Source organism: Engystomops pustulosus, chromosome 5, assembly GCF_040894005.1.
Source record: "Engystomops pustulosus chromosome 5, aEngPut4.maternal, whole genome shotgun sequence".
Classification (NCBI taxonomy): Eukaryota; Metazoa; Chordata; class Amphibia; order Anura; family Leptodactylidae; genus Engystomops; species Engystomops pustulosus.
The window spans coordinates 77235134-77248043 of record NC_092415.1 but is presented as its reverse complement, the minus strand read 5'-3'; the positions used below and the strand labels follow the sequence as shown (position 1 = coordinate 77248043).

General features: G+C 44.4%; 1 protein-coding gene across 6 annotated transcripts in view; it reads right to left on the bottom strand.

The window, feature by feature from the left end:
• Positions 1-6736, bottom strand: part of DCDC2 (doublecortin domain containing 2) — a 123548-nt gene extending 116812 nt beyond the window's left edge. For all 6 annotated transcript variants that reach the window (XM_072152440.1, XM_072152445.1, XM_072152443.1 and 3 more), the window contains exon 1: positions 6229-6736. In XM_072152440.1, coding sequence (XP_072008541.1) covers positions 6229-6542 — 314 coding nt within the window. In that variant the 5' untranslated portion in view covers positions 6543-6736. The remainder of the gene's footprint in view (positions 1-6228) is intronic.
• Between the last annotated feature and the right edge of the window lie 6174 nt (positions 6737-12910).

Below are 12910 nucleotides of genomic sequence, written 5' to 3'. Positions count from 1 at the left end.
TTTACAAGACAGGGCAAGTACAAGACCCTAATAGGGTCACCCATATTATACTTAAACTTCGTGGTGTGTCATTGTTTGCGGCCTGTAAGACATCAGTAGGTGCCCCGTGCCACAAATCCTGGCAGAAATGGGACCTACTTTATCATTTCCGGCCTGGAATACACCGTGCCTCACGGCTCCGTGACTGTGCACAATCGAAGTCAGTGGGGCCATAAAATAGCCACCATTTTTTGCAACTAGCTCTCACAACCCCAAAAATCTGGGTGTCCACTTGAGGCCTTAACCTGGTAAAGTTTCTGTAAAGCTGTCCTGTGATATCCCATGTCCTGTTGGCTCCGGCAGATGGAGGGGGCCGTGCAGTCATTACAGTAAGCACCCCATTGCAGTGGTTGGAGAGCCGTGACTCCTGCTGTCACATCCTGGCAGCTTTACAGAAACTTTACCAGGGTTAGTACAATATGGGTGAACCTCTTTAGTAAAGTTTTGTGATGGTGACCAACCCTTTTAAGGTGACTTTTTTGCTCAATAAAACTCTCAGATGCCATGGCAGAATTTTGACACATTAAAAAACACACACAAAAAAAATGCTGACACTTTCTGCCATTGAAGCAAAAAATGTCTGGGAAAAAAGGGTGAAATAATGTATTTTTGTCCACAGCAACCAATCAAACCACAGCTTCAATTTCTAATTGAACTGGCACTGAGAAAATAAAGCCCTGATGTAATTGTAACATAAAAAGTAGCATTATTTTCACGGCTGCATGCTATCACCTTCCTTTGGTGTAATTTCCGCCTCAAATACAGAGCGCCAGATTAATTACGCGTTTTAGACCATTTTCAGACAGTTTTCTGACTCGTCAGAAAAGGGGCATGCCCTTGGGAAAGGGGTGTGTGGCCTAACTTGGGCGCCAGAAAATGTAGTTCCCAAAAATTCAGCCTTATACTGCACCAGATAAATCATCCAGCTTCATTTGACTGGCGCAGAATCAGACTGTGGAGTTGGACTCTGCACATGTCTATTCATTAACAGTGTGTGTCTAAACTGCCTTTAGTTTGGCACCTCATTACTAAATACAACAGATATGTATGCAATTTATTCTCAGTATAACTTAAATCTTTTTGTGAAGTTTTGTTAAGGCCTCAGAGGTTTGTTAGAGAACACTAGAGAACAAACAGCATCATGGAAACCAGCACAGCTCTGGGATGATGTTCCGGCAAAATCTACTGCAGCGTTAGGTTTTAAAAATGAGCTAAGCTTTAAATATCTCACTGAGCCCACTTTGCTGCCGAATCTGTAAATGGAAGGAGTATAGAGCAACCGATAACTACCAAGATATTGACGACTACCTAAACTCACAATCCAGACCAGGAGAAACAGCCAAGAGGCCCAGGGTCACCCTAAAAGAGCTGCAATGTTCCACAGAGGGGAGACTCTGTCTACAGGAAAACCTTATAGTAGAGTGGCAAGAAGAAATCTACCAAGAGAAGCACTGACAATAATCATATGGGTGTGTGCTCACCTATTTAGGGTTGTGATGATGTCACTACCACATGTAGGGGGAAATTCATTAAGACTGGTTCTCCAGCGCCCATATCCACTAAGTGGCTCCACTCTCTTAGTCTGTTAGTCTCAAACTGTGAATACTGCCTATGGAGTGCGTAGCGGTATAGCACATGCCAATCTGGGCTGTGCGATGTATAGGAAATGGTCAACAGACCATGAGAAGAAGATAACCCCTGTGGCCCTCCCTCCCATATGTATATTTCTGTTGACTTAAATACATTAAAAAGATCAACTGATTGTACAGAGCATTATGGATATTTAATTCTAAAATAACAGGAGACGCCTTTCGTATCTGGACCCGACCCCTCCTCAGTCTGGACTGAGGACTGTAAAATCAGTTTTATCCTTTTTTATGTAAATATACATGTTTTTTTTACTTCCCATATATACATATACATACATATATATGTGTGTGTGTGTAAGCCGACCCGAATATACTACAAAAACGGGGTAAACGTACTGACTCGTACTAAGCCGAGGGTAGGAAATGCCGCCGCTACTGATGTCTGGTGGAGGTGTTTTATGGCAACAGCAGTGGTCCAATGTCCTACATCTGCATAATAAATATCCGCACACACAGGACCCCCAGGTAAGAGTTTAGATGCGCCGTGCAGCGCTTACATTGTGTGCAGGGTGGTGCCGCGTGTCTGACAGGGGCTGCCGCACACACATACCATCGGCAGCCCCTGTCTGATCTTTGCCAGTGTAATAAGGGTGTTTGGGCGGCAAAGACAGCAGCCCATTAGAAGACTGACATGTGTATAAGCCGAGTCGGGATTTTGCAGCTCAAAAATTGAGCTGAAAATCTCGGCTTATACACGAGTATATACAGTATATAAAAATATACATATTTTATAAGAGTGAGCCCCACAGTGGATATCTTTTTCTCATGGTCCAGTTTGCAAAATGCTATGTAGGGGATACCGGAAGCATATAGAAGAAGGTGCTCTAGTCAGGTTGGTCTGGTCAATGTACCTTTTTGGATAAAATGCCATGATGGTTTGTTCTTGATACGGCCGTCATGCAGTTGAGATGCGGCCAAAAGTTAAAACAGTTTTCTTACAATTCATAACAATCTTGTAAATTAGTTAATGTTTCACATTAACATGTGCAGGTTACACAACCAAAATAAAAAAGAAACACTTTGCGGGAGATTTATTAATCTGTCCATGACACAATTCTGTCGTAGTTTGCACTAAAAAAACCATCTGCACCACATTATATAAACGGTTTTAGACACTTTTCTAGCTCTCCTACGACTAGCTCGAAAAAAGGGGCATGACCTATGAAAAGGGGCGTGGTCTTGTGCCAGAAATACTGCTCACCCGACAGAATTGTGTCCTAACTTTGTGGTAAAGTAAGCCAACTAATAGGAGGTGCAGAGTACGACTAGACAGTCTTATACTAGGACAGATTTATCACCCAGCATTAGACACTTGTATGAATCTGGTGCAGAATAAGACTCCCCAGTCTAACTCTACACTGTCTGACCTTAGAACACTTTTAATAAATCTGCCCCTTTGTTTGTTATGAATTATAGAAAAACTGTGTTAAAGAAAATCAACCATTTACTATTATGCACGCCCTTGCCACCTCCCTCTCTCATTCTCCCAGCATGGGGGAGGGAGGTCGGGGACGCCGTGTGTGAAGGACTCAGGACTGAGTTCTTTCCTTTCTATGGCAATTGATGCCTGAAAAATGCATTGCACTTGCATTGGACTTGCATGTATCTCAGAGTGCAATGCGTTTTTGATGCATCTCCATAGACCTGTAGTTTGTTTAGTGTCCCAAATAGATAAAAAAATAAAATAAAATAAAAATTCCAATATTTCTGTAAGTTGGACAAGAGAAACAGAATGCTTAAATTTGACTTTTGCTGCAACCAGAGGAGTCCCTAGAGCTGGGTGGGCCCCAACGCAAACCCACAATGATGCCCTTTAACCCCTTAGTGACCAAGCTCATTTTCACCTTGATGACAAAGCCCTAATTTTCAATAATGCTATGTTTCCTGACGCTATAACTTACCCTGGTGGTTTTGAGACTATTTTCTCGTGACATGTGGCACTTCAAGTTAGAGAGAAATTTTGTGCTGATAGGCTTTGCATTTTATTTATGACAAAAATTTAGACAGATTTGTCATTTTCAAAATGTAAAATGTTCTGTTTTTCAAACAGATAGAAACTAATATGGGCAGTAAGACTAACTAACATTTACCTAATCTCTGGTTTGTGTTGGCATCATTTTCTAAGTGACCGTTTGTTTTATTACGATGATAGTAAGATTACATAATCGGACCGCATTTTTTACATTTTTTACATTGTATGTTTGTTTTATTGCTAATAGCTAACTATTATTATCTTTGGCTTTTCCAAGTGTAACACATGCAGATTCGCCATGGATTTTCATGTGGATATTCCACACCCAATTTGCCTCTGATTAGGTGTGGAATCTACACCTAAAACCTAACAGAATGTACAATGCATCAATGTCATCTAAATGCAGGGGTAGATAAGAAATCAACATGATTGTACTCCCCTGAGGAGCGATCCTCAACCTGTGGGCTGCGACACCTTTTCACAGGGGTTTCTAAGACCATCGGAAAACACATATATTTGATGGTTACAGGAAGCGAGACCTCGATTTGTCTCCAGGCTAGTATGCCCACATACGAGAGTCTGGTATCTACAGCTGTCGGGTAACCAGAAATGTCACCATTAAGCATGTCCGGGTGTGGGTCTCACAATGTATAAACTTTCCCTAGATTGCAGCGGATAAGCGGTCACCTAGTGCAGGTTTTATGTTTCTAGTTGGGGAATTTAGTGCCCTCGGCAGGATGCTGGGGGCTGTTACCAGCGCTCTCAGAGAATGTTAATAAGTAGGCAGCAGGTTGACTGGCACCTAGGAGGGCATTACTGTAGACATATATAAATTGACTTCAACAAAAAGAATTATGTGTTGCCCGTAGCATCCTAAAGTATGCATCTGTATGAATGAAAGTCATAATCTGATATATAAGGGATATATCTGTCACTTCCCTATCATACTGTAGTGTAGAGAAGCCTGAATCAATCTGCCTGCGAGAGATAAAGTTCCCACTGGTAAAAACGTCCTTGCCAGGGGGGATCTAACTGCACAACACATGGCATCCGATGGGAAGCAATGGAGTAGAAATTGCATTGCTGATAACCAAGTTATGAAGTAGTAACGAAAACAATTTTAAGTCTGGGAGTCACCACAATATGAGGAACTGTATAATAGTGTTGTGGCATTAGGAAGGAGGACTGGTCACAGTGAAATACAGATGCAATTTTTTTATCATATGCGGAAAGGCTTGTAAAGAACTGTAGTAACATGGTTGCTGTCTTCCAAAAACACTGTCCCAACTATCCTGAGGAAATGTCAGCCACGTTTCCCTAATCCTATCCAATCCCTTTAATACTCTATGTAGTGGTGGAGAGATAAGATGTGTCATTATCTTCAGTATGTCAAATAATCTACAAACATTTATCTACTGTAGGAAATGGACAATAGTATCAGTAAGCAGTAAGATGTCTTGTGCAATCCCATGTCACTAAGGTGATGCTCCCCACCATCCTAATATACAATGTAAGGCTATGTGCACACCTCCGTAGCAGCCGCAGTGAGCGGGAGCAGAGGGAAGGGTGAGGTCTCGCTCCATCTTCTGTGGCGTAGCCGACCAGCTCGGATGTGCTCACCACATCAAGGGAACACAGAGGAGATGTAAACTCAGTCAGGGACATAACTACAGTGCTAGAAGCCATAGCTGCTGCTATGGGCCTACAGTATCAGGGGTCCGGCCTCCAACCTACCACGCTAATGGATATGCACCATTATGTACATATTATGTATACAACAGTGCACATTGTCCACAGTATACAGCATGAATCGGCAACTCAGATGAGAGATGGAGAACTAGGAGATCTCTCATCTCTAATTTTACTGATATGTACTTCCCCCATGTGGTCAGCAGTTACTGGTACAGACCTGTATAAATGTATACATCAGTACATAAATGTATATAAATGTACGAATAGTTTATAACTATATCAGTGCATAACTGTGTGCCTATAAGTGTAGAAATGTGTGAACATACAAATATGTATATTTTTGATGGGGTAGGGGGTCCCATTCAGGAGTCTGCTATGGGGTCCTGCTTTCTTAGTTACGCTCCTGGTTCACCAAAAATCATAATCATTTCCATTTTTTTAGAAAGTAGTCCTATTCTTTTACAGGAATTTAAAGACACTTAAGGGGTGTTCCCATTATACACAGTTATCTTCTATGTCACCATGAGGAGCCCCGGCCATAATAAGAACATGGGTCTTCAAAAGTACCCATGTGCCCTATGAGATTGGGGCACAAGCTTGACTAGTAATCAATTGACTTTTCAAAAGTGAATGGCACAAAGGGTGGGCATGGACACCACCTCACCACCCATATGGGGCACTCAGGGTGTTACTTGCAAGCCATTTCTAAAAGTTGTTGTGGTTTAGGACACCCAGTGGTCAGACACTTATCTCCTATAGTGGTGGAGTGTAGATACTGGTAACACTATAGTTGAGTGCAGTCAGCATGTGACATGTATGGCACACGGCACTGGCATGCTGGGGTGTGTGACCCTAATGTCATTGTGCTCTACTTACTCCAGCTTCTTAAAGGTCTCCCTTCCTCCGGCCACGTAGTGCTCCCCGGCCTGCAGGTCCTCCAGGGAGGTCACCCTGTGCCCACTCCTGGGGGTGTAGATGTTCCTCACTGCCCCGAAGGGCGCCTGCACCTTGCCCGTCACATCCTTCAGGAAGATGTCGAAGTTGCCCACTCTCTTCTCGTGGATGAGCACCCGCCGGCCCCGGTAGAAGGGGTCTCCGTTCCGGTACACGTGCACGGCTTTCACCGCAGGCTGCTGGGCGAGGGGCACCAGGGTGCGCCCACCATTGGCGGCTACTGGTGGCGGCTGCATGACGGGAGGCGAGGGCTGAGCTGTGTGTGCAGTGCCGGCTCTGTGTAGTAGTGTCTATATACAGCGACAGCACTGCCCTCCAGCGTGTCACCACATCACTCTCCTCCTGAGGCCATGGCAGCAGCGCAGCCTGGTGCCAGCCCTCTGTGCCCACACCTGAGACCCCACCTGTGTCACCCCACCTGCTGCGCCCCCTCCTGTGACCCCGCCTTCTGTGCCCCCCCTTCACATTACTACAAGTTGCTGTTTCGCGATGCTGCACTTGGTCGCCATGGTAACCATACAAGACCGAGCACGTGACTGCACTGCCCCCTGTACATTCCCCTAAGTCCCCATCAGGTAGTAGGGTCCATAGTAGTGATAAGACCGGGGCACACAGCAGCATATTACTAATGCAAGTGATTGTAGTCACATTGGTACCCTGACCTAATGTCACATACTCTCTAACACTGCTGTTTCTTGTGACTAGAAGTTGTAGCCACCACATCCTTCATTTATTCACCTCACAGACTAATGAGTTTCATCATTTATTATATTAACCCCTTAACAACACTTTTCACCTTCCTGACACGGCCCATTTTTTCAAATCTGCCCTGTGTCACTATACGTAAGTGGTTACAACTTTGGAACACTTTAACATATCCAAGTGATTCGAGTTTTTTTTTCTTGTGAAACTTTGTACTTCATGTTAGTTGAAAAAATTTGGGTGGTATATTTTGCAATTATTTATGAAAAAAATTGTATAGTTGGCAAAAATTTGTAAAGAGTCTTGGTTTTAGGAATTCCACATTTTTTACTTTTCCGACACATAGGCCCACATTTATCAAAAACAGTGCACAGTGTAGTGCAGTGATGGCAAACATTTTAGAGGCCAAGTGCCCAAACTACAACAAAGACCCGCTTATTTATCGCAAAGTGCCAACACAGAAATTTAATGTGGGATTTATACTCAGTTTTCATTGATACCAGCACTCTGAGGACACCAATAAAGCAGAAAATAGTCCCAGGTAGCACTGTCATTTTAAAATATCTCTGTGCAAAGCAAGTCCTGGGCTGTCTGGGACTGCAGGAAGATACCTGGAGTCATCTCTGGTGATGGCCTGAGTGCCCACAGAAAGGGCTCTGAGTGCCACCTCTGACACCAGTGCCATAGGTTCGCCATCACTGGTGTAGTGTGATTCAGATCTTCATGAATCTGGAGCCCCTGCACTTCCCTGACAAGAGTGCACCATTTTTTTTAGTGCACCTTTAATGTAAGGCGAGTAACACAATTCTGTCAGACACTGTATAATAAATGTGGCGCACAGTCAGACTGTGCAGAAATTATTGTTGCGTCAGGAATAGTGCAGCCGCGACACATATGTCACTTCTTAAATACACGTGCAAGCAGAACAGAACAGAAAACTGATGCAAAGGGTTTTAACAAATCTGGGCCTTAGATATACTACACCAAAATAACTTGATAGGTGACATCTACCGAATGTCTGCTTTATGTTGACATGTTTTTTTATGCCTCCTTTCATTTTTGTAGGATGTTATGAGGTTTAGAACTTTAGGTGTGATTTTCCACATTTTCATTCAAAACACAAAATTATGAAGTTTGTAAACCCTTTAAGTGTTTCACAGGGGTTAAAACAGAATGGAGGTTAAATTTTGACATTGTCATTTTTTTGGCTGATTGAATGTATTTTTCAAAAATTACACCTTCACAATGCATAATATAACAAAATGATCTACAAAGTTTGATTTCCTCCATTTCCTCCTTGTCAGGAACCTGGCTGCTCGCTGACTGGATCTGACTTCAGGAAGGGGACCAGCCGGGTTTCACTGGACCGTGCTCTGACAGCTCTCGGCCCTCCAAGAAATTGAGCTGCCACCATTCGTCATGTATAGGCAGACGATAGGAGAATTTGTGTCCCTGTTATGCCATCGGAGTGGTCACAGACCGATTTTCCAGGATGTCCCACTTCATTCTTCAGCCTGGTCTACCGTCATCTCCTCTTCTTGCTAGCTTGTTCTTCTTCCACATCTTCCGGTTTCATGGACTCCCTCTGCACATTGTCTCAAACCGAGGGTCCATCCTTGTTTCTCGGTTCTGGTGTTCCTTGTGCAGCCAACCTCAAGTAACGTTGGACTTCTTTACTGCGTATCATCCGCAATCTAATGGGCAAGTTGAGAGAGGTAATCAGACTCTGGGCTTCTTTCTACGGCTTTTTGTTTCAGCCCGACAGGACGAATTGTCCACCCTATTACCGTGGTCGGACTTCTTCTACATTTCTCTGGACTCTGAATCCGCCGGCTCCATTCCCTTCTTCATTGTTTATGGACAACATCCACACTTACTAAGGGTCCGCGGAACGCACTTTTGTCAAATTTTGTAAATTTTTGGGACTTGCGCCGCTGGGACAGCTATTTAAAAGGGGATTGTGTCGCACGCGATTGGATTTTGGCAACAGAAATCGGGGGGCAGGACGTCGGATGATCCGACTGATTTGTACTGAACGCGGGATTTAATATTCAAATTGTGTGGCATCAAATGCACTTACATACACCGGGAAGAAGATGGGAAGCGACAGATGCAGGAAATCGGGCGCGTGGTCTTTGTGAATCGCGGCACAGTTCATTGTCATCGGACAATGCTAGTAACGGGTTGGACCCCCTTTTGCCTTCAGAACTGCCTCAATTCGTCGTGGCATAGATTCAACAAGGTGCTGGAAGCATTCCTCAGAGATTTTGGTCCATATTGACATGATGGCATCACACAGTTGCCGCAGATTTGTCGGCTGCACATCCATGATGCGAATCTCCCGTTCCACCACATCCCAAAGATGCTCTATTGGATTGAGATCTGGTGACTATGGAGGCCATTTGAGTACAGTGAACTCATTGTCATGTTCAAGAAACCAGTCAGATGATTCCAGCTTTATGACATGGCGCATTATCCTGCTGAAAGTAGCCATCAGATGTTGGGTACATTGTGGTCATAAAGGGATGGACATGGTCAGCAACAATACTCAGGTAGGCTGTGGCGTTGCAACGATGCTCAATTGGTGCCAAGAGTGCCAAGAAAATATTCCCCACACCATGACACCACCACCACCAGCCTGAACCGTTGATACAAGTCAGGATGGATCCATGCTTTCATGTTGTTGACGCCAAATTCTGACCCTACCATCCGAATGTTGCAGCAGAAATCGAGACTCATCAGACCAGGCAATGTTTTTCCAATCTTCTACTGTCCAATTTCGATGAGCTTGTGCAAATTGTAGCCTCAGTTTGCTGTTCTTAGCTGAAAGGAGTGGCACCCGGTGTGGTCTTCTGCTGCTGTAGCACATCTGCCTCAAAGTTCGACGTACTGTGCGTTCAGAGATGCTCTTCTGCCTACCTTGGTTGTAACGGGTGGCGATTTGAGTCACTGTTGCCTTTCTATCAGCTCGAACCAGTCTGCCCATTCTCCTGTGACCTCTGGCATCAACAAGGCATTTCCGCCCACAGAACTGCCGCTCACTGGATGTTTTTTCTTTTTCGGACCATTCTCTGTAAACCCTAGAGATGGTTGTGCGTGAAAATCCCAGTAGATCAGCAGTTTCTAAAATACTCAGACCAGCCCTTCTGGCACCAACAACCATGCCACGTTCAAAGGCACTCAAATCACCTTTCTTCCCCATACTGATGCTCGGTTTGAACTGCAGGAGATTGTCTTGACCATGTCTACATGCCTAAATGCACTGAGTTGGCGCCATGTGATTGGCTGATTAGAAATTAAGTGTTAACGAGCAGTTGGACAGGTGTACCTAATAAAGTGGCCAGTGAGTGTATATGTAATCTTAGGTGGGGACATATTCTATTAAATTATACTTTGCTATTTCAATGCATTTTAGTAACACAAAAGAAATTGTGCATATAACTATATTATTATATGTGATCTCACACACAACTCCACATTTCATTTTACTAATGAGAACTTGCTCTTTCTAACAGTTTCTGTAATGCCTGCAAACGCACACAGTGATCCATGCTGCAGACCAATGGACTTAATTGTATGAGGCTGCAACCCCCCACTGAGGGTTAAACATTAAATAGGCCCTGCTTACAGCAAGCTGCATTGCTTGCATTGCAACATGCTGCCTGTTTGAAGATTACTACAGTAAACACACAATCTATACAACTATCTATAATCTACATTACTTAGGTGGACGGTGCCTATCTCTACTATCTGTCCCAACACTCCCGGGCCCCTGTGGCTCTCTGCTTCATGTGTAACATCTCACCACACAGGAACTGCTTAGAAACACAACTGGAGACAATCACTGTCTTAGGCTAAATTCAGACAAACGTGTGCCCGCCGTAGCCACAGCGGACACATATTGGCACCGGAGAGAGGAGGAGGGGGTGTACTCCGCGAACCCACCCCTCTTCATAGAGAAACATGGCGCACGGCGCCATATTCCAGAGTAAGATAAGACATGTCCTATTTTTCTCCCAGCTACGTAAACAGGGCCGGACTGGCCCACCGGCGGGCCGGTGGATCCTCCGGTAGGCCCCCGTTACCTCCACTACCGTAGGGGCCCCCATACCCATCTGAGGCACCTGCCTGTCGGGTCAAATTGGCCCACAGAGGGCCCCTCAGTATGTCCGCTACGGCAGGGGCCTCCATCCCGATCTGAGGCCCCTGCCCGTGCGTGACAGCACCGGAACTCGATGCGGCCGTAAGCGGCCACTCGAGTACCGTCTTTAATGCAATGCGCGGTTTGTGTGTACAACGCGGCCAGGTTTTTTTTTTGACGCCACGCGTCGCACTGTGTCCCCAGATGCGCGGCAGCGTGATGATGCACTCACGCTGCTGCGCGTCTTGTTCCTGTCGGGCGCGCTGCAGGGGGCAGAAGAGAAGAAGAGGATGCGGGAGCGCTGCTACAGGTGAGTGAATTTTATTATTTTCAACTATTGCAGAAATATATATATATTAAAGGGGTCCCTAGAAGATTATAGATAAAAATGGGCACTAGAGGACTATATTTAATAAGGGTGGGGGGTATACAGGATAGGAGTAGTAGTACTGTGCCCATACATACAAGGTAGGAGTAGTAGTACTGTGCTGTGCCCATATATACAGGGTAGGAGTAGTAGTACTGTGCTGTGTCCATTTATACAGGATAGGAGTAGTAGTACTGTACTGTGTCCATATATACAGGATAGCAGTAGTAGTACTGAGCTGTGCTCATATATACAGGATAGGAGTAGTAGTACTGTGCTGTGCCCATATATACAGGATAGGAGTAGTAGTAGTGTGTGTGCCCATATATACAGGATAGGAGCAGTAGTACTGTACTATGCCCATATATACAGGATAGGAGTAGTAGTACTGTGCTCTGTCCATATATACCGGATAGGGGTAGTAGTAATGTGCTGTGTCCATATATACAGGATAGAAGTAGTAGGACTGTGCTGTGTCCATATATACAGGATAGGAGTAGTAGTACTGTGCTGTACCCATACATACAGGATATGATTAGTAGTATTGTGTTGTACCCATACATACAGGATAGGATTAGTAGTACTGTGCTGTGCCCATATATACAGGATAGGAGGAGTAGTACTGTGCTGTGCCCATATATACAGGATAGGAGGAGTAGTACTGTGCTGTGCCCATATATACAGGATAGGAGGAGTAGTACTGTGCTGTGCCCATAAATACAGGATAGGAGTAGTAGTACTGTGCTTTGTCTATATATACAGAGTAGGAGTAGTAGTACTGTGCTGTGTCCATATATACAGGGTAAAAGTAGTAGTACTGTGCTGTGTCCATATATACAGGATAGGAGCCGTAGTGCTGTGCTCATATATACAGGATAGGAGTAGTAGTACTGTGCCCATATATACAGGATAAGAGTAGTAGTGCTGTGCTATGCCCATATATACAGGATAGGAGTAGTAGTACTGTGCTTTGTCTATATGTACAGGGTAGGAGTAGTAGTACTGTGCTGTGTCCATATATACAGGATAGGAGTAGTAGTGATGTGCTTATATATACAGGATAGGAGTAGTAGTACTGTGCTTTGTCTATATGTACAGGGAAGGAGTAGTAGTACTGTGCTGTGTCCATATATACAGGATAGGAGTAGTAGTGATGTGCTTATATATAAAGGATAGGAGTAGTAGTACTGTGCCCATATATACAGGATAAGAGTCGTAGTGCTGTTCTATGCCCATATATACAGGATAGGAGTAGTAGTACTGTGCTTTGTCTATATGTACAGGGTAGGAGTAGTAGTACTGTGCTTTGTCTATATATACAGGGTAGGAGTAGTAGTACTGTGCTGTGTCCACATATACAGGGTAGGAGTAATAGTACAGGTGGGCCCCCAAAA